At 50.0% G+C, this 22,278-nt stretch overlaps 1 protein-coding gene across 2 annotated transcripts in view; it reads right to left on the bottom strand.

The window, feature by feature from the left end:
* Window positions 1–3,394: 3,394 nt before the first annotated feature.
* Window positions 3,395–22,278, bottom strand: part of LOC132390253 (zinc-binding protein A33-like) — a 61,084-nt gene continuing 42,200 nt past the window's right edge. The window contains exons 6-7 of one of the 2 annotated variants that reach the window (XM_059962862.1): window positions 11,679–11,782; window positions 3,395–3,519 (exon numbers count right to left, since the gene is read on the bottom strand). In XM_059962862.1, coding sequence (XP_059818845.1) covers window positions 3,451–3,519; window positions 11,679–11,782 — 173 coding nt within the window. In that variant the 3' untranslated portion in view covers window positions 3,395–3,450. Of the gene's footprint in view, window positions 3,520–10,636; window positions 11,783–22,278 lie in introns of those variants that run through there. The other variant, XM_059962861.1, reaches the window with a different exon arrangement.

Genomic DNA, 22,278 nt, shown 5'->3' with positions numbered 1-22,278 from the left:
CGCGCATTCAAGTATAGAATTCTTAGCCCATTCCTCCTCTCTTTGCTTAAAACACTGTCTACTGTACCTAACCCAGCTCCTTGAACTTCCATCGGGCAAATTGCACCCTGAATTTTGATGACCTTCTCAAGATCACCCAAACCTTGTACACATTTAACCCCATGCACCTTCTGACCAACCCTCTGGATCTGGATCTCTGCCCCCTGCACATCTAGTTTAAACCCCCCCCGAGCAGCACTGCCAAATACTCCTGCAAGAATGTTAGTACCCCTCTGGTTCAGTTGTAGACCATCCCTTCGAAACAGATCCCAATGTCCCTGGAACAAAGACCAATTATCCAAAAACCTGAACCCTTCCTTCCTGCACCATGCTCTCAGCCTCATATTAATGTGCATAATCATTCTATTCTTCGCCTCACTCGAACGTGGCACAGGTAGCAATCCCGAGATTGTCACCCTGGAGGTCCTGCCTTTCAGCTTCACTCCTAACTCCCTGAACTCTCTAAGCAGGACCCCCTCACTCACCTTACCTACATCATTGGTCCCTACATGGACCACTACATCTGGGTTCATGCTCTCACTCTCAAGAATAGCCTGCACCCGATCTGAGATGTCCCAGACCCTGGCACCAGGGAGGCAACATACCATCCGAGACTCCCGATCTGCCCCACAAAATCTCCTATCTGCCCCCCTAACTATAGAGTCCCCTAAAACTATCGCTCTCTTCTCTTCCCTCCTCCCCTTTCTAGTTGAGGGTTCAACCTCTGTGCCAGAGGCAGGACCACTACAACTCATTCCTGGTAGGTCATCCCCATCAACAGTATCCAGTACGGTATACTTACTGTCTACACTGGGAAGTATAATGTGTTATTGACAATTGACGGTCTACATTGGGATATATAATGTGTTATTGACAACTGACGATCTACATTGCAATATATAAGATGTTATTGACAATTGTCGGTCTACACTGGGATATATAATGTGTTATTGACAATTGGCGGTCTACACTGGGATATATAATGTGTAATTGACAATTGGCGGTCTACACTGGGATATATAATGTGTTATTGACAATTGACGGTCTACACTGGGTTATGAAATGTGTTGTTGACAATTGACGGTCTACTACACTGCGATATATAATGTGTTATTGACAATTGGCGGTCTACACTGCAATATATAAGCTGTTATTGACAATTGACGGTCTACACTGCGATATATAATGTGTTATTGATAATTGATGGTCTACACTGCGATATATCAGCTGTTATTGATAATTGACGGTCTACACTGTGATATATCAGCTGTTATTGACAATTGGCAGTCTACACTGTGATATATCAGTTGTTATTGACAATTGGCGGTCTACACTGCGATATATCAGCTGTTATTGACAATTGGTGGTCTACACTGCGATATATCAGTTGTTATTGACAATTGGCGGTCTACACTGTGATATATCAGCTGTTATTGACAATTGACAGTCTACACTGCGATATATCAGCTGTTATTGACAATTTACGGTCTACACTGCGATATATAATGTGTTACTGACAATTTACGGTCTACACTGCGATATATAATGTGTTATTGACAATTTACAATCTACACTGTGATATATAATGTGTTATTGACAATTGGCAGTCTACACTGCGATATATAAGCTGTTATTGACAATTGGCAGTCTACACTGCGATATATCAGCTGTTATTGACAATTGACGGTCTACACTGCGATATATCAGCTGTTATTGACAATTGACGGTCTACACTGCGATATATCAGCTGTTATTGACAATTGACGGTCTACACTGCAATATATAATGTGTTATTGATAATTGACGGTCTACACTGCGATATATAATGTGTTATTGACAATTGATGGTCAACACTGGGTTATGAAATGTGGTATTGACAATTGGCAGTCTACACTGCGATATATCAGCTGTTATTGACAATTGGTGGTCTACACTGTGATAATAATGTGTTATTGACAATTGACGGTCTACACTGCGATATATCAGCTGTTATTGACAATTGGTGGTCAACACTGCGATATATCAGCTGTTATTGACAATTGACGGTCTACACTGTGATATATCAGCTGTTATTGACAATTGACGGTCTACACTGCGATATATCAGCTGTTATTGACAATTGACGGTCTACACTGCGATATATAATGTGTTATTGATAATTGACGGTCTACACTGCGATATATAATGTGTTATTGACAATTGATGGTCAACACTGGGTTATGAAATGTGGTATTGACAATTGGCAGTCTACACTGCGATATATCAGCTGTTATTGACAATTGGCGGTCTACACTGTGATATATAATGTGTTATTGACAATTGACGGTCTATGCGATATATCAGCTGTTATTGACAATTGGCAGTCTACACTGCGATATATTACCCCTCAGCTATCAGCCTCTTCACTCTACTTGCCACATCAATGAAATGTTCTACAAGGAATAAACTCACTTTCAAGGACTTTTCATCTCATGTTCTCAACATTATTTATTACTATTATCTCTTTAAACACAGAAACATAGAAAACCTACAGCACAATACAGGCCCTTCAGCCCACAAAGTTGTGCCGAACATGTCCCTGCCTTAGAAATTACTAGGCTTACCCATAACCCTCTATTTTTCTAAGCTCCATGTACCTATCCAAAAGACTCTTAAAGACTCTATCGTATCCGCCTCCACCACCGTTGCCGGCAGTCCATTCCACACACTCACCACTCTCTTAGTAAAAAACTTACCCCCGACATCTCCCCTGTACCTACTCCCAACCACCTTAAACCTGTGCCCTCTTGTGGCAACCATTTCAGCCCTGGGATAAAGCCTCTGACTATCCACATGATCAATGCCTCTCATCATCTTATACACCTCTATCAGGTCACATCTCATCCTCCGTCGCTCCAAGGAGAAAAGTCTGAGATCACTCAACCATCGTTTTTCTCTTGGGGAGCATGCCTTATGAGAATAGGGTTTTTTTTAATATTTGCATAGTCTGTCGTCTTCTGCACATTTGTTGATCAACCTTGGTGCGGTCTTTCATTGATTCTGTTATGGATTTAATGAACAAAATGAGTCTCAGGGTTGTATTCAGTGACATTTACTGTATGTATTTTGATAAATTTACTTCTAATTTTCAGTCATATTGTTAGTGGAAACAGATTACCCGAGGCATCAAATTTGTAATTGGTAACATGTCAACTACGGTTTAAGAAAAACTTTGGGAACCCTTGCAATTGTGCTGTTTTGTAGTCTTTTCTTCATCTAAGTCACAATAACAAACATAATCTTCCTAAACTAGTAACACAGAAACACTTCATGTTGTACAACTTCTCGTCAATACTGAGTGCACTGTTTAAACAATCACGGTCGAGGTTCAAAAGAGTGCGTGAACCTCTGGGGTAAGGCCTTCTGCAAAAGCTACTTGGAGTCAGGTGTTCCAATCCATGAGATGAAACTGGAGCTGTGGGTTGTAGATGTGCCTTGCCCTATAAAAAAGACACACAAAGTCAGGTTACAGACAGAATCTGCTCTTCTGCTTATGTACTCCATGTCTCGATCAAAACAACTTTCTGACAACCTTGGAAGAAGAATTGTAGAGATGCATGAAACTGGAAAAGGCTACAAAAGTTCCAAAGGCAGAGTGTTCATCAGTCCACAGAAATTGTCTCCAAAAGGAGGAAACTTAGTACTGTTGCTACTCTCCCTGGGATTGGGCATCCTGCTAAGATCACACCAAGAGCACAACATGCAATGCTGAAGGAGGCGAAAAAGAACCCAGGGGACCTGCAGAAATCTCTACAACTTGCTAAAGTCTCTGTTCATGTGTCCATGATAAGTAAAGCACTGAACAAGAATGGAACCCACTGTTCTCCTAAACAAAAAAACATTGCTGCCTGTTTCAAGTTTGCAAAAGATCACGAAGAAGCCTCACGGTTTATAAGAAACAGGAGCAGGAGTTGGCCATCTGGCCTGTCGAGCCTACTCCGCCATTCAATAAGGTCATGGCTGATCTAACCACGGATTCATCTCCACCTGCCCGCCTTTCCCCATAACCCTTAATTCCCCTACGATGCAAAAACCTGTCCAACCTTGTCTTAAATATATTTACTCCACTGCTTCATCAGGCAGAGAACTCCACAGATTCACCACTCTTTGAGAAAAACAGGTCCTCCTCAACTCTGTCCTAAACCTACTGCCCAAATCTTGAGGCTATGCCCCCTAGTTCTAGTCTCATCTACCACTGGAAATAACTCTCCTGCCTTTATCTTATCTCATTTCATTGCTACTCTGCCATATTCTCTGCCAGTGTTCTGGCCAAATCCTCTCTTATGCCTTGAGAATTCCCTTTACTTCACTGTAATACTGATACATCTGACTTTAGCTTCTCCTTCTTGAATTTCAAGGTGAATTTGATCACATTATGAAAACTTCTCCTTAAGGGTCTTTTATCTTAAGCACTCTAATCAATTCTGGTTCATTGCAAAACATCTAATGAAGAATAACTGATCCTTTGGTCAGCTCAACCACAAGCTGTTCTAAAAAGCCATCTCATCAGCACTCTAGAGACTCCCCCCTGTAGTCCAGCACCAACCTAATTTTCCCAATCTATCTGCATATTGAAGTCCCCCAAGACTAGTGTAGTATCTCCCTATTGGCATGCCTCTTCTATCTCCCATCGAAATTTGTAAGGCACTTCCTTACCACTGTTTGGGGGTCTGTGTACAGGGTATTTTCACCCTTGCCGTTCCTTTGGTCCATCCACAATGATTCAACACCTTCCGAATCCATGTCAATTCTTTCTGATGTCTTCATTTCAGTTTTTACCAACAGAACAACAGCGTCCCATCTGCCTTCCTGTCTATCCTTTCGATACAAGGTGTGTCATTGGACATTAAGCTCCCAGCTATAATCTTTCAGCCGTGATTCAATGATGCTTACAACATCGTACCTGCCAATCTGCAAATCTGCTGCAGTTCATTTCCCTTATTCCATATACTGCACGCATTCAGATACAACACCTTCACAGATACACCTTCAATCCTGCATTCACTCTTTCCCACTCATCCTGTTGACTGCAATTTTGCCCCATCAACAGCCTCTCCTCATTCCACATTGCCTCTGTTTGTAAACCAGCTACATCATCTTCAGCACTATTATCTGCCTTTCCTACAAAGCTTCTTGCCTTGAAATCATGCTCAGCCTTTTTGATTCCTGACTTTGTCTGAGGTCTTACCAACATCTGCCTCCACAACATCTCCACTGACTGTTCTGGCCCTCTGCTACCCATCCCCCTGCAACTCCAGTTTAAACCCCAAATGCAGCATTAACCCCCCTCCAAGTTCCCCCCTCTCCCTGGAAGGGAGCCCAGTGATCCAAAAATATTATGCCCTCCCTCCTACACCAACTTCTCAGACACGCATTGAACTGTATAATCTTCCTAGTTCTAGCCTCATTAGCACATGGCAGGGATAGCAATCTTGAGATCACAACAGTGAAGGTCCTGCCCTTTGACTTTGCACCTAACTCCCCGAACTCCCTTTGCAGAACCCTGACAATTATCCTACCCATGTCATTGGTACCTGGATAGAACAGGACTTCAGGCTGTTCACCCTCCCACTTCAGAGTGATGAGGACTCGATCCGAGATATCACGGACCCTGACACCCAAGAGTTAACATAGTATCCGGGATTTTCATTGCCACCCACTGAGCCTCCTGTCCATTCCCTAACTAACAAATCCCCTATCAGTACAGCGTGCCTCTTCTCCCCCCACCCCCGCCTTCCCTTCTGAGTCACACAGGCAGACTCAACCACTGTGACTCTCCTCTCTTCGGTTACCCCCAACGAGAGTATCCAAAGTGATATGCCTGTTGTTGAGGGGGACGGCCACAGGGGAACTCTGACTGGCTCCTTCACCTCTCTCCTCTTCCTGACAGTCACACAGTTTCCTATGTTCTGCACCTTGGGTGTAACTATCTCACTCTATGTCCTATCTTTAGCCTCCCGAATGATGTGGATTTCATTCAGATCCAGCTCAAGCTCCTTAACACGGTTTATTTGAAGCTGCAGCTGGATGCACTTCTCGCAGATGTGGTTGTCTGGGGCACTGGAGGTCTCCCTGCCTTTCCACATTGAACAGTCCTGCTTGGCATCCCTACTCTCCCGAGCTGAGCAGATATTGAGATCAAAAATAACAAGTTTTTCTTTGCTTTCTCTGAGTGAGACTTCTCATTGCAAAAGCTTTGAAGAGCTCTTGCCTCAAGATTCCCACTCTGACTCTGCCCAGTCTGATGATGACTGCTGCTGTGATGCACACTGCACTTGCCCCTGCCTTCCTCTAATTTGCTTTTGCTGATCAATCGCCAATGCCGGTTGTCCACTGGACAAAACTCCACACCCTCCTGCTGCTGCCTTGTATCCTTGGGCAGTGGCTCACATTGCTGTCCCATCCTCGCCAAACCTCCATTGTCTGGAACGGCCACTGGCCAAAGCTCCGTTGTCTGGAATGGCCACTGGCCAAACCTATATTGTCTGGAACGGCCACTGGCCAAACCTATATTGTCTGGAACGGTCACTGGCCAAACCTCCGTTGTCTGGAATGGCCACTGGCCAAACCTCCATTGTCTGGAATGGCCACTGGCCAAACCTCCATTGTCTGGAATGGCCACTGGCCAAAGCTCCGTTGTCTGGAATGGCCACTGGCCAAAGCTCCATTGTCTGGAACGGTCACTGGCCAAACTTCCGTTGTCTGGAATAGTTACTGGCCAAAGATCCATTGTCTGGAATGGTCACTGGCCAAAGCTCCATTGTCTGGAATGGTCACTGGCCAAAGCTCGTTTGTCTGGAACGGTCACTGGCCAAACCTCCGTTGTCTGGAATGGCCACTGGCCAAAGCTCCATTGTCTGGAATGGCCACTGGCCAAAGCTCCGTTGTCTGGAATGGCCACTGGCCAAAGCTCCATTGTCTGGAACGGCCACTGGCCAAAGCTCCTGGAACGGCCACTGGACAAAGCTCCATTGTCTGGAACGGCCACTGGCCAAAGCTCCATTGTCTGGAACGGTCACTGGCCAAACCTCCATTGTCTGGAATGGTCACTGGCCAAACCTCCGTTGTCTGGAATGGCCACTGGCCAAAGCTCCATTGTCTGGAACGGCCACTGGCCAAACCTCCATTGCCTGGAACGGTCACTGGCCAAAGCGCCGTTGTCTGGAATGGTCACTGGCCAAAGATCCGTTGTCTGGAACGGCCACTGGCCAAACCTCCGTTGTCTGGAATGGCCACTGGCCAAACCTCCGTTGTCTGGAATGGCCACTGGCCAAAGCTCCATAGTCTGGAATGGTCACTGGCCAAACTTCCGTTGTCTGGAATGGTCACTGGCCAAACCTCCGTTGTCTGGAAAGGTCACTGGCCAAAATTCCGTTGTCTGGAACGGTCACTGGCCAAAGCTCCGTTGTCTGGAATGGCCACTGGCCAAAGCTCCGTTGTCTGGAATGGCCACTGGCCAAAGCTCCATTGTCTGGAACGGTCACTGGCCAAAGCTCCATTGTCTGGAACGGTCACTGGCCAAAGGTCCGTTGTCTGGAACGGTCACTGGCCAAACCTCCATTGTCTGGAACGGCCACTGGCCAAACCTCCATTGTCCGGAACGGCCACTGGCCAAACCTCCATTGTCCAGAACGGCCACTGGCCAAACCTCCGTTGTCCAGAACGGCCACTGGCCAAACCTCCATTGTCTGGAATGGCCACTGGCCAAAGCTCCATTGTCTGGAATGGCCACTGGCCAAAGCTCCATTGTCTGGAATGGTCACTGGCCAAACCTCCATTGTCTGGAACGGCCACTGGCTAAACCTCCGTTGTCTGGAACAGCCACTGGCCAAACCTCGGTTGTCTGGAACGGCCACTGGCCAAAGCTCCATTGCTTGGAACGGCCACTGGCCAAACCTCCATTGCCTGGAACGGTCACTGGCCAAAGCGCCGTTGTCTGGAATGGTCACTGGCCAAAGCTCCGTTGTCTGGAACGGCCACTGGCCAAACCTCCGTTGACTGGAATGGTCACTGGCCAAACCTCCGTTGTCTGGAATGGTCACTGGCCAAAGCTCCGTTGACTGGAATGGCCACTGGCCAAACCTCAATTGTCTGGAATGGCCACTGGCCAAACCTCCATTGTCTGGAATGGTCACTGGCCAAACTTACATTGTCTGGAATGGTCACTGGCCAAACTTCCGTTGTCTGGAACGGTCACTGGCCAAACTTCCGTTGTCTGGAACGGCCACTGGCCAAACCTCCGTTGTCTGGAACGGTCACTGGCCAAACCTCCGTTGTCTGGAACGGCCACTGGCCAAAGCTCCATTGTCTGGAACGGCCACTGGCCAAACCTCCGTTGTCCAGAACGGCCACTGGCCAAACCTCCATTGTCTGGAATGGCCACTGGCCAAAGCTCCATTGTCTGGAATGGCCACTGGCCAAAGCTCCATTGTCTGGAATGGTCACTGGCCAAACCTCCATTGTCTGGAACGGCCACTGGCCAAAGCTCCGTTGTCTGGAATGGTCACTGGCCAAAGCTCCGTTGACTGGAATGGCCACTGGCCAAACCTCCATTGTCTGGAATGGCCACTGGCCAAACCTCCATTGTCTGGAATGGTCACTGGCCAAACTTACATTGTCTGGAATGGTCACTGGCCAAACTTCCGTTGTCTGGAACGGTCACTGGCCAAACTTCCGTTGTCTGGAACGGCCACTGGCCAAACCTCTGTTGTCTGGAACGGTCACTGGCCAAACCTCCGTTGTCTGGAATGGTCACTGGCCAGAGCTCCGTTGACTGGAATGGCCACTGGCCAAACCTCCGTTGACTGGAATGGCCACTGGCCAAACCTCCATTGTCTGGAATGGCCACTGGCCAAACCTCCATTGTCTGGAATGGTCACTGGCCAAACTTACATTGTCTGGAATGGTCACTGGCCAAACTTCCGTTGTCTGGAACGGTCACTGGCCAAACTTCCGTTGTCTGGAACGGCCACTGGCCAAACCTCTGTTGTCTGGAACGGTCACTGGCCAAACCTCCGTTGTCTGGAACGGCCACTGGCCAAAGCTCCATTGTCTGGAACGGCCACTGGCCAAACCTCCGTTGTCCAGAACGGCCACTGGCCAAAGCTCCATTGTCTGGAATGGCCACTGGCCAAAGCTCCATTGTCTGGAATGGTCACTGGCCAAACCTCCATTGTCTGGAACGGCCACTGGCCAAAGCTCCGTTGTCTGGAATGGTCACTGGCCAAAGCTCCGTTGACTGGAATGGCCACTGGCCAAACCTCCATTGTCTGGAATGGCCACTGGCCAAACCTCCATTGTCTGGAATGGTCACTGGCCAAACTTACATTGTCTGGAATGGTCACTGGCCAAACTTCCGTTGTCTGGAACGGTCACTGGCCAAACTTCCGTTGTCTGGAACGGCCACTGGCCAAACCTCTGTTGTCTGGAACGGTCACTGGCCAAACCTCCGTTGTCTGGAACGGCCACTGGCCAAACCTCCATTGTCTGGAACGGTCAGTGGCCAAACCTCCATTGTCTGGAACGGCCACTGGCCAAATTCCGTTGTCTGGAACGGCTACTGGCCAAAGCTCCATTGTCTGGAATGGTCACTGGCCAAAGCTCCATTGTCTGGAACGGCCACTGGCCAAACCTCCATTGTCTGGAACGGTCAGTGGCCAAACTTCCGTTGTCTGGAATGGTCACTGGCCAAAGATCCGTTGTCCGGAACGGTCACTGGCCAAACCTCCATTGTCTGGAATGGTCAGTGGCCAAACCTCCATTGTCTGGAACGGTCAGTGGCCAAACCTCCGTTGTCTGGAACGGTCACTGGCCAAACCTCCATTGTCTGGAACGGTCACTGGCCAAATCTCCATTGTCTGGAATCCTTCACTCACACACTCCTCCCCACTCCATCTGCCCATCCCCTACACACTCCTCCCTACCCTCTCCATCTGCCCATCCCCCACAAACTCCTCCCCACCCTCTCCATCTGTCCATCCCCCTCACACTCCTCCCCACCCTCTCCATCTGCCCATCACACACACACTCCTCCCTACCCTCTCCCTGTCCATCCCCCTCACACTCCTCCCCACCCTCTCCATCTGCCCATCACACACACACTCCTCCCTACCCTCTCCCTGTCCATCCCCCGCACACTCCTCCCCACCCTCTCTATCTGTCCATCCCCCACACACTCCTCCCCACCCTCTCCATCTGCCCATCCCCCTCACACTCCTCCCCACCCTGTCCATCTGCCCATCACCCACATACTCCTCCCCACCCTCTCCATCTGCCCATCCTCCAAACACTCCTCCCCACCCTCTCCATCTGTCCATCCCCCACACACTCCTCCCCACCCTCTCCATCTGCCCATCCCCCCCACACTCCTCCCCACCCTCTCCATCTGTCCATCCCCCACACACTCCTCCCCACCCTCTCCATCTGTCCATCACCCACAGTCCTCCCCACCCTCTCCATCTGTCCATCCCCCACACTCCTCCCCACCCTCTCCATCTGTCCATCACCCACACAGTCCTCCCCACCCTCTCCATCTGTCCATCACACACATACTCCTCTCCATTTGCCCTTCACCCACACAGTCCTCCCCACCCTCTCCATCTGCCCATCACCCACACACTCATCCCCACCCTCCGCATCTCTCCATCCACCACACACTTCATCCCAAAATCTCCATCTGCCCATCACTCACATACTCCTCCCCACCCTCCCAGTATCTGACTCATTTCCACACTCCACCCCTCCCTCATCTACCTGCATCCACCCATCACCTGCCCATTTGCCTCCACAGATGTTACCTGACACGGTGGGAGACCCAGGCGCTTTGTGTGTTACCAAGATTCACCCTGACCTCCCTCTCCCAGTCCGCAGCACCACCACTTGCCCCAGTTACCCTGTTAGTCCCAGTGGATTTAGCACCCGGGGGAGCCGGGGAGCTCAGGACCCGCCGCCCACGGCTGCTGCTGAATCCGCAGCGTTTCTGTTCCGTTGACGGATGCGGTGAACGGGTTAAAATTAATGGATCAATAATTCTCACATCGTGTTTATTTCACTCTCCGCACATTTATATTTACACTGACTTACTCCTGACTCCGGTCCCGGACCCGACCCGTTTACAGACCCAGAGCGGAACCGGAGCAGATTCTCAGCCACTCGTTTGGATTTTCAGTCCAGAAGAAAGGATAAAATTTCTCCATGAATTTATTCCCGGTGAAGGTGTGGAGATGGGACTTGGTCTCTGCGTTGTGAAATGAAACTGTTCCGGACTCGTAACGGAGATAAACTCCCACCCTCCCGGGGATGGGACCGGCAGGGAGACGGGACATAGAGGAGGGGAGACCAAGGGACTTGCGTAAGTAGAATCTGAACAACGCGCTAATGAGGGAACCACGGGACACGTCACAATCCCGATGTAACTCGTCACCAAAATCCAGAACACGGTCTCCGGACTCGGTCTGAACCAATCCCTTCCTCTCCACAGACTCTGCGGCGACTCCCAGACACAAGCCCCGAATCCCCGTCACCGCCACCTCCCAGTAATGTCTCCCCGATGTGAATCCCTCCGATCCCAGCACACAAGCCCAGTCTGTGAACCACTTCCCGGTGTCAGGGAGATTCCTCCGGGTCCCGGTCCGTCTCACACTCTTCCGATCCTCAGACACCTCGAGCCACGGACTCGCCATTTCCACATCCAGGGTGACAGAGACTGGGGGGAGAAGCAGAGAATTAGAGAGTCCCCGGGGATCGGGGGGAGACTCAGGCAGCGCGGCCCCGGGGATCGGGAGTGGGGGAGACGGGCAGCGCGGCCCCATCGGGGGGGGAGAATCGGGCAACGCAGCCCCAGGGATCGGGGGGGGGGTGGTGGGAGACTCGGGCAGGTGACTGTGGACTGAGGAGGGTGAGGGATGATGAGACGAGTCTGAGGTGACTGTGGACTGAGGAGGGGTGAGGAATGATGAGACGAGTCTGAGGTGACTGTGGACTGAGGAGGGGTGAGGGATGATGAGACGAGTCTGAGGTGACTGTGGACTGAGGAGGGGTGAGGGATGATGAGGAGTCTGAGGTGACTGTGGACTGAGGAGGGATGAGGGATGATGAGGAGACTGAGGTGACTGGACTGAGGAGGGATGAGGGATGATGAGGAGTCTGAGGTGACTGTGGACTGAGGAGGGTGAGGGATGATGAGCCTGAGGTGACTGTGGACTGAGGAGGGGTGAGGTATGATGTGGAGTCTGAGGTGACTGTGGACTGAGGAGGGGTGAGGGATGATGAGGAGTCTGAGGTGACTGTGGACTGTGAGGGATGATGAGGAGTCTGAGGTGACTGTGGACTGAGGAGGGGTGAGGGATGATGAGGAGTCTGAGGTGACTGTGGACTGAGGAGGGGTGAGGGATGATGACGAGTCTGAGGTGACTGTGGACTGAGGAGGGGTGAGGGATGTTGAGATGAGTCTGAGGTGACTGTGGACTGAGGAGGGTGAGGGATGATGAGACGAGTCTGAGGTGACTGTGGCCTGAGGAGGGTTGAGGGATGTTGAGGAGTCTGAGGTGACTGTGGACTGAGGAGGGGTGAGGGATGATGAGATGAGTCTGAGGTGACTGTGGACTGAGGAGGGGTGAGGGATGATGAGATGAGTCTGAGGTGACTGTGGGCTGAGGAGGGTTGAGGGATGTTGAGGAGTCTGAGGTGACTGTGGGCTGAGGAGGGGTGAGGGATGATGAGATGAGTCTGAGGTGACTGTGGACTGAGGAGGGGTGAGGGATGATGAGGAGTCTGAGGTGACTGTAGACTGCGGAGGGTTGAGGGATGATGAGGAGTCTGAGGTGACTGTGGACAGGAGTGGTGAGGGATGATGAGACGAGTCTGAGGTGACTGTGGACTGAGGAGGGGTGAGGGATGATGAGACAAGTCTGAGGTAACTGTGGATTGAGGAGGGGTGAGGGATGATGATGAGTTTGAGGTGACTGGACTGAGGAGGGATGAGGGATGATGAGGAGTCTGAGGTGACTGTGGACTGAGGAGGGATGAGGGATGATGAGGAGTCTCAGGTGACTGTGGACTGAGGAGGGGTGAGGGATGATGAGACGAGTCTGAGGTGACTGTCGACTGAGGAGGGGTGAGGGATGATGAGACGAGTCTGAGGTGACTGTCGACTGAGGAGGGGTGAGGGATGATGATGAGTCTGTGGACTGAGGAGGGGTGAGGGATGATGAGGAGTCTCAGGTGACTGTGGACTGAGGAGTGGTGAGTGATGAAGAGACGAGTCTGAGGTGATTGTGGACTGAGGCGGGTGAGGGATGATGAGACGAGTCTGAGGTGACTGTGGACTGAGGAGGGGTGAGGGATGATGAGACGAGTCTGAGGTGACTGTGGACTGAGGAGGGGTGAGGGATGATGAGACGAGTCTGAGGTGACTGTGGACTCAGGAGGGGTGAGGGATGAAGAGACGAGTCTGAGGTGACTGTGGACTGAGGCGGGTGAGGGATGATGAGACGAGTCTGAGGTGACTGTGGACTGAGGAGGGGTGAGGGATGATGAGACGAGTGAGGTGACTGTGGACTGAGGAGGGTTGAGGGATGATGAGGAGTCTGAGGTGACTGTGGACTGAGGAGGGGTGAGGGATGATGAGACGACTCTGAGGTGACTGTGGACTGAGGAGGGATGATGAGGAGTCTGAGGTGACTGTGGACTGAGGAGGGGTGAGGGATGATGAGATGAGTCTGAGGTGACTGGGCTGAGGAGGGTTGAGGGATGTTGAGGAGTCTGAGGTGACTGTGGACTGCGGAGGGGTGAGGTATGATGTGGAGTCTGAGGTGACTGTAGACTGCGGAGGGGTGAGGGATGATGAGGAGTCTGAGGTGACTGTGGACTGAGGAGGGGTGAGGGATGATGAGGAGTCTGAGGTGACTGTGGACTGAGGAGTGGTGAGGGATGATGAGACGAGTCTGAGGTGACTGTGGACTGAGGAGGGGTGAGGGATGATGAGGAGTCTGAGGTGACTGTGGACTGAGGAGGGGTGAGGGATGATGAGGAGTCTGAGGTGACTGTGGACTGAGGAGGGATGAGGGATGATGAGGAGACTGAGGTGACTGGACTGAGGAGGGATGAGGGATGATGAGGAGTCTGAAGTGAATGTGGACTGAGGAGGGGTGAGGGATGATGAAACGAGTCTGAGGTGACTGTGGACTGTGGAGGGGTGAGGGATGATGAGGAGTCTGAGGTGACTGTGGACTGAGGAGGGGTGAGGGATGATGAGAAGAGTCTGAGGTGACTGTGGGCTGAGGAGGGGTGAGGGATGTTGAGGAGTCTGAGGTGACTGTGGACTGCGGAGGGGTGAGGTATGATGTGGAGTCTGAGGTGACTGTGGACTGCGGAGGGGTGAGGGATGATGAGGAGTCTGAAGTGAATGTGGACTGATGTGGGGTGAGGGATGATGAGATGAGTCTGAGGTGACTGTGGACTGAGGAGGAGTGAGGGATGTTGAGTAGTCTGAGGTGACTGTGGACTGCGGAGGGGTGAGGGATGATGAGTCTGAGGTGACTGTGGACTGAGGAGGGGTGAGGGATGATGAGGAGTCTGAGGTGACTGTAGACTGCGGAGGGTTGAGGGATGATGAGGAGTCTGAGGTGACTATGGATGGAGGAGGTGTGAGGGATGATGAGACGAGTCTGAGGTGACTGTGGACTGAGGAGGGGTGAGGGATGATGAGACAAGTCTGAGGTGACTGTGGGCTGAGGAGGGGTGAGGGATGTTGAGGAGTCTGAGGTGACTGTGGACTGCGGAGGGGTGAGGTATGATGTGGAGTCTGAGGTGACTGTGGACTGCGGAGGGGTGAGGGATGATGAGGAGTCTGAAGTGAATGTGGACTGAGGAGGGGTGAGGGATGTTGAGGAGTCTGAGGTGACTGTGGACTGCGGAGGGGTGAGGGATGATGAGACGAGTCTGAGGTGACTGTGGACTGAGGAGGGGTGAGGGATGATGAGACGAGTCTGAGGTGACTGTGGACTGAGGAGGGGTGAGGGATGATGAGACGAGTCTGAGGTGACTGTGGACTCAGGAGGGGTGAGGGATGATGAGACGAGTCTGAGGTGACTGTGGACTGAGGAGGGGTGAGGGATGAAGAGACGAGTCTGAGGTGACTGTGGACTGAGGCGGGTGAGGGATGATGAGACGAGTCTGAGGTGACTGTGGACTGAGGAGGGGTGAGGGATGATGAGACGAGTGAGGTGACTGTGGACTGAGGAGGGTTGAGGGATGATGAGGAGTCTGAAGTGAATGTGGACTGATGTGGGGTGAGGGATGATGAGATGAGTCTGAGGTGACTGTGGGCTGAGGAGGGTTGAGGGATGTTGAGGAGTCTGAGGTGACTGTGGACTGCGGAGGGGTGAGGTATGATGTGGAGTCTGAGGTGACTGTAGACTGCGGAGGGGTGAGGGATGATGAGGAGTCTGAGGTGACTGTGGACTGAGGAGGGGTGAGGGATGATGAGGAGTCTGAGGTGACTGTGGACTGAGGAGTGGTGAGGGATGATGAGACGAGTCTGAGGTGACTGTGGACTGAGGAGGGGTGAGGGATGATGAGGAGTCTGAGGTGACTGTGGACTGAGGAGGGGTGAGGGATGATGAGGAGTCTGAGGTGACTGTGGACTGAGGAGGGATGAGGGATGATGAGGAGACTGAGGTGACTGGACTGAGGAGGGATGAGGGATGATGAGGAGTCTGAAGTGAATGTGGACTGAGGAGGGGTGAGGGATGATGAGACGAGTCTGAGGTGACTGTGGACTGAGGAGGGGTGAGGGATGATGAGACAAGTCTGAGGTGACTGTGGACTGAGGAGGGGTGAGGGATGATGATGAGTCTGAGGTGACTGGACTGAGGAGGGGTGAGGGATGTTGAGACGAGTCTGAGGTGACTGTGGACTGTGGAGGGGTGAGGGATGATGAGATGAGTCTGAGGTGACTGTGGACCGAGGAGGGGTGAGGGATGATGAGACGAGTCTGAGGTGACTGTGGACCGAGGAGGGGTGAGGGATGATGAGTCGAGTCTGAGGTGACTGTGGACCGAGGAGGGGTGAGGGATGATGAGATGAGTCTGAGGTGACTGTGGACTGAGGAGTGGTGAGGGATGATGAGGAGTCTGAGGTGACTGTGGACTGAGGAGGGGTGAGGGATGATGAGATGAGTCTGAGGTGACTGTGGACTGAGGAGTGGTGAGGGATGATGAGGAGTCTGAGGTGACTGTGGACTGAGGAGGGGTAAGGGATGATGAGATGAGTCTGAGGTGACTGTGGACTGAGGAGTGGTGAGGGATGATGAGGAGTTTGAGGTGACTGTGGACTGAAGAGGGGTGAGGGATGATGAGATGAGTCTGAGGTGACTGTGGACTGAGGCGGGGTGAGGGATGATGAGACGAGTCTGAGGTGACTGTGGACGGAGGAATGGGTGAGGGATGATGAGGAGTCTGAGGTGACTGTGGACTGTGGAGGGGTGAGGGATGATGAGACGAGCCTGAGGTGATTGTGTAATGAGGAGGGGGTGAGGGATGATGAGGTGTCTGAGGTGACTGTGGACTGAGGAGAGTGGTGAGGGATGATAAGGAGTCTGAGGTGAATGTGTAATGAGGAGGGGGTGAGGGATGATGAGTATGTTGCCCCAGGTCGGGGAGGGGGTGGGGATGTGGGCTGGAGTTGGGAGACATTGTGAAGTGAATGATAGATGAAGACAGACTCAGTGACAAAATGGTGAGAGGAAGATGGATGAAGTTTCGGGGGAGGGTCGGGGTGTCTGAGCTGATGATGGGAACAATTCGGGGAGAGATGAACTGCAGATGGAACCCGCACCAGGTGGGGGAGGGTTGGAAAGCCTGTGGGTGAACTGTGTGTGAGGGGGAACTAATGAGGGTCCTTTTGCCCCTTTCTATAATCCCATCCCCCTCAGACCCTCATTAGGATAGGGGATTCATCATTATCATATTTTTTGGGACTGTCCTGTTATCAAAAATTATTGGAGGGAGATACACAATGCCCTACAAGACATCTTTAACTGTGAAATACCCTGAGAGAGTATGACCATATATTTTGGATATAAACCTCAAGAATGTTTGAAAGGAGATAAATATTTAATGAATATACTGTTTGTGGCTGGTAAAAAGACTCTTACTAGCAATTAGTTATCACAGGAGAGCCCAACTTTAAATGCATAGATGGAAATTACAATGGATATTTACAAAATGGAGAAGATAACAGCTGGAACAATTTGATTCATTCTGGGGAAAATGGTTTAACTACATAATGCCTCATAGGCCTGATTTTATTCCCACAAATCAATGAATCTGTTGTAAAAGGATCACTCCCAACTTGTACATGGTTCTTTCCTTTTGCTTGTTTTTTCTCTCCACTCTTTTCTATAAATGTATACCTCAGATAAATTGTGGAGATTTTGTGACATATATGATTATATAATAATGTCTGAAATACATCTGATGGAAATGTTTGTTCGATGAACTTCAGTAAAATATAAGTCACAAAAAAAAGGATAGGGGATTCATTTATGGGGACCCTGGGAGATACATTTGCTTTGCATTCAGCCACAGCTGATGTCCCAGATTACTGGAAGGTGTCTGAGGTTGTGCGTTTCGTTAATGGGGCTGGAAGATCACTCCAGGGAACTCCAGGACACTGAGCCTAACGTCAGTGGTTGGGAAGTTTCTGAGAACAGGATCGAGCAACATTTGGAAAGACAAGGATGACGTTGTGCTCGGGGAATCACGTCTCACAAATTTGATTGAGTTGTTTGAAGAGGTGATGGAGGATTGTCCAGGACAGGGTGGTAGACATTGTCCACATGGACTTCACCAAGGCCGTTGACATCGAGGGTAGACCACACTCGGAGTACTGTGGCATTCCTGGTTCCCGGACTATGGGACGGATGTCATCACACTGGACAGGAAGTTTCAGGAGGATGTTACCAGGACTGGAGGGCTTGGCTTAAAATAAGAGAGTGGATAAGCTGGGGCTATTTCCCTGGAGCGTAGGGGTGACCCCTGGTCAAAGTATATAAAATCATAGGGGGATAGATAATGTGTCTTTTTCCAGAATAAGGTGTCTAAAACCAGAGGGTGTAAACTGAAGGTGAGAGGGGAATGATTTATAAGGGATCTTTGTCCCCCTTCCCACAAACCCCCTCCCACACGGCCCCTCATCACCCACACACTCCACTCTCTGTCCGGATGCAGGGTTTTTCATTAAGGATCAGTTTAATAGACACAGAGGGGAATCGGCCCTTCCAGCCCTTCGATCCACACCACACAGCAATCCCCTGATTTAATCCCAGACGCATCACGGGACAATTTACAATGACCGACCAACCGGTACATCTCTGGACTGTGGGAGGAAACCGGAGCACACGGAGGAAACCCACACGGTCCCGGGGAGAAGGTACAAACTTCGTGCGGGCAGCAGTGGGAATTGAACCCTTGTCACCTGTACTGTGAAACGTTGTGCTAACCACTACACTACCGTGCCACTCCACCTGGAGTCACAGGAGATGGGAGAGGTCCTCAGTGTATTTCCCAGAGAATGGGTATGCAAGATAATGAATAATGAATAGACTAGAGATATAGGAGCAGAATTAGGCCATTCAGCCCATCGAGTCTGCTCCGCTGTTCAATCATGGCCTGTCCCAGATTCCACTCAAACCCACTACATCTGCCCTCTCTCCATACACTGACCAATCATAAAACGATCAATTTTCACTTTAAATATACCCACGGTCTTGTCCTCCACAGCTCTCTGTGGCAGAATATTCCACAGATTCACTACACTCTGACTAAAAAAATTCCTCCTCACCTCTGTTCGAAAGGGTCACCCCTCAATTATGAGGCTGTGCCCTCGAGTTCTGGACACTCCCACCATAGGAAACATCCTCTCCACATCCACCCTATCGAGTACTTTCAACATTCGGTAGGTTTCACGAGATCCCCCACATCCTCCTAAATTCCAGTGAGTACAGGCCCAAAGCTGACAAACACTCCCCGTGTGTTAACCCTTTAACTACTGGAATCATCCTCGTGAACCTTCTCTGAACTCTCTCCAAGGACAACACATCCTTTCTGAGATAGGAGCAATTATTATGAATTATAAAGCTCGATCATTTAATCACATATTCTGTACTGTCTGTTATTGCGGGGTACTGATTTGTAACAGGGACACATCACGCAGTATCCACACAAGTGAGATTTCTTAAGTTTGGCCGGGCTGAGGACTGTCACCCCCAATATTAAGCCGCTAGCCGAAGTGAGAGTTACACCAACATTGCATTTGCCATCTTTACCACAGACTCCACCCGTAAATTAACCTTCGGGGAGTCTTGCATGAGGACCACTAAATCCCTCTGTGCCTCTGGTGTTTGAATTTTCTCCCCATTTGGATAACAGTCTGCACTATTGTTCCTTTCACCACAATGCATTATCATACACCCGGCATTATCATAGACCATCACCTCTCTTTTACTCTTTATGTATCTGAAAATCTTTTCATATCCTCTTTTATATTATTTGCCAGGTAACTTCCATATTTCATCTTTTCGCTTCTCTTTCCTTTTTCCAGTTGCTTTCTGTTGGCGTTAAAAGTTTTCAATGCTCTAACTTATCACTAATTCTTTGCTGTATTCTATGCCCTCTTGCTTTTACTTCAGGTGTGTTTGCCTCATTCTCCCTTTAGAATTCTTCTTCATATTTGGAATGTATCTTCCGAATTGCCACCAGAAACTCCAGCCATTGCTAATCTGCTGCCATCCAACACAAATCAGCACCCATCATCAGGGACCCCCACCACCCAGGCCATGCTCTCTTCTCACTGCTGCCATTAGGAAGAAGGTACAGGAGCCTCAGGACTCACACCACTGGGTTCAGGAACAGTTATTACCCCTCAACCATCAGGCTCTTGAACCAGAGGGAATAACTTCACTCCATTTCACTTGCCCCGTCACTGAACCGTTCCCACAATCGATGGATTCACTGTCAAGGACTCCTCTTCCCAGGTTCTTGATATTTATCGTATTATTTCTTTTTTGTTGCTTCTTTGTGTTTGTTGTCACTGGTTGTCCTCCCTGTTAATGCAGTCTTTCATTGCTTCTATTATGGTTATGGGATTTACTGAGTATGCCCGCAAGAAAATGAATCTCATCATTGTATATGGTGACATATGTACTTTCATAATAAATTACTTTGAACTTTGAATCATCCCTGAAGGTGTCTCCTTCCATCTGCAGGATGAATTCTCTCATGTGATGATCACTATCTACTAAAGGTTCCTTTACCTTAAGCTCCCCAATCAAATTTGGTTCATTACACAACACTCAATGCAGAATACCCGATCTCCTTGTATGCTCGAGCACAAGCTGCTCTAAAATGCATCTCATAGACGTCCTCCAAATTCCATTTCTTAGGCTCCACCTCAACCAGATTTTCCCAATACAGTTACATATTGAAATCCCCCACAGTTATCAGAACGTTGCCCGTATTACAGGACCTGTTTATCTCCCATTGTAATGTATATCCCATATCCAGGCTACTGTTCGGAGGAATGTGTCTAACTCCCAACAGGGTCCTTTCACCTTTGCAGTCTCTTAGCTCGACCCACAAGAATCCAAACCTTCCAATCCCGTGTCACCTCTTTCTGAGGATTTGATTTCAATTTTTACCAACAGAGCCACCACACCCACTCTGCCTACCTGCCGGTCCTTTCGATGCAATGTGTATCCTTGGATGTTCAGCTCCCAACTATGATCTGCTTTCAGCCATGATTCAGTGATGCCCATGATGTCACACGTCTCTAACTATGCTACAAGATTATTTACCTTATTCTCTGTCCCTAGTGCATTCACCTTCAGTCCTGTATCGGTCACTCTTTCTGATTTTGCCCCGTTTCACTGCAGCTCATCCCAGCGACTGCAATTCTGCCCCATCATCTGTCTGTTCTTCCTCACAGTCCCACTACACAATGCATCATCTTGTGTATCAACTGCCCCTTCCTCAGCCCTGTCACTCCGGTTCCCATCCCCTCCACATGAGGGATTTTCCCCATCCTCAGCCCTGTCACTCCGGTCCCCATCCCCCTCCACATTAGGGATTTTCCCCAGGGAGGGAGTGTGAAGAACAGGAGTGCAAAGGTTTATGATCAGAGGCGATGGATTTAAAAGGGACATCAGGAACTTTTCTTCACACACAGGGTGGTGCATATTTGGAATGAGCTGCTGGAAATAAGCAACGTTGAAAAGAATCTACAGTGGATCGCACATGGATTGAACAGTTTTATTGGGTTTTGGACCGAATGTGGGCAGATATCACCAGCTCACTGGGCAACACAGTCAGCATGGTCATTGGGTCAAATGTATGACACCCTGACTCGAACAGGTCACCCTGAGGGTCAATGTGGTCATCGATAAAGGAGAGGGGGGAGGTTTTAAATGAATATTTCCCAGGGAGAGGGTCACGGAAGCTGAGGAATTAAGGAAAACGAACAGTAATGTCCCGGAACATATCACAGTGCAAAAGCGAAGGTGCTGGAGGTATTAGAGGTGGATGAGCCCCAGACCGTGATCTGCTCTGTCTGATACCTCCAGACTGGGGAACCAATTCCAGGGCCCTGGAGGATAAATTTGCTTCACGTTTCACCCCAGGTGAGCTGCTGGAAGACAGGAGGGTGTCTCAGGTGTTGTCCGGAGTTCAGAAGGATGGGAAGGTCAAGCCAGGGAACTCCAGGCCACTGAGCCTAACATCAGTGGTGGGACAATTACTGGAATGGACACTGAGAGACAGATTCACCAGCATTTGGAAAGGCAGGGACTGACTCAGGATAGTCAACACTGTTTATACCCGGGAAATAGTGACTCACAAATTTAATTAATTTTTCTTTGATGGGGGACAGAAAGGAAAGGATCGCTGAGGATAGGGTGATGGACATTGTCCACATGAACTTTGACAAGGTTCCATGAGGAAGGCTCACAGAGAAGGTTTGATCACGCGGGATTCACGGTGAGCTATCCAATTGGATGTAAGATTTGTCTGGCGGTAGGAGAGACCGGGTGTTGATGGAGAGGTGTTTTCCAGACTGGGACACTGGGACCAGGGTGTTACCATGGGGATCGGATCAAGTTCCACTGTCCATAGTTACAACAATTTGGAGGAGAATATAGATACCATG

This window comes from Hypanus sabinus, unplaced genomic scaffold (assembly GCF_030144855.1).
Source record: "Hypanus sabinus isolate sHypSab1 unplaced genomic scaffold, sHypSab1.hap1 scaffold_820, whole genome shotgun sequence".
NCBI lineage: Eukaryota > Metazoa > Chordata > Chondrichthyes > Myliobatiformes > Dasyatidae > Hypanus > Hypanus sabinus.
Note: the sequence above shows the minus strand (reverse complement) of the source record. Positions and strands in the feature narration are given on the sequence as shown.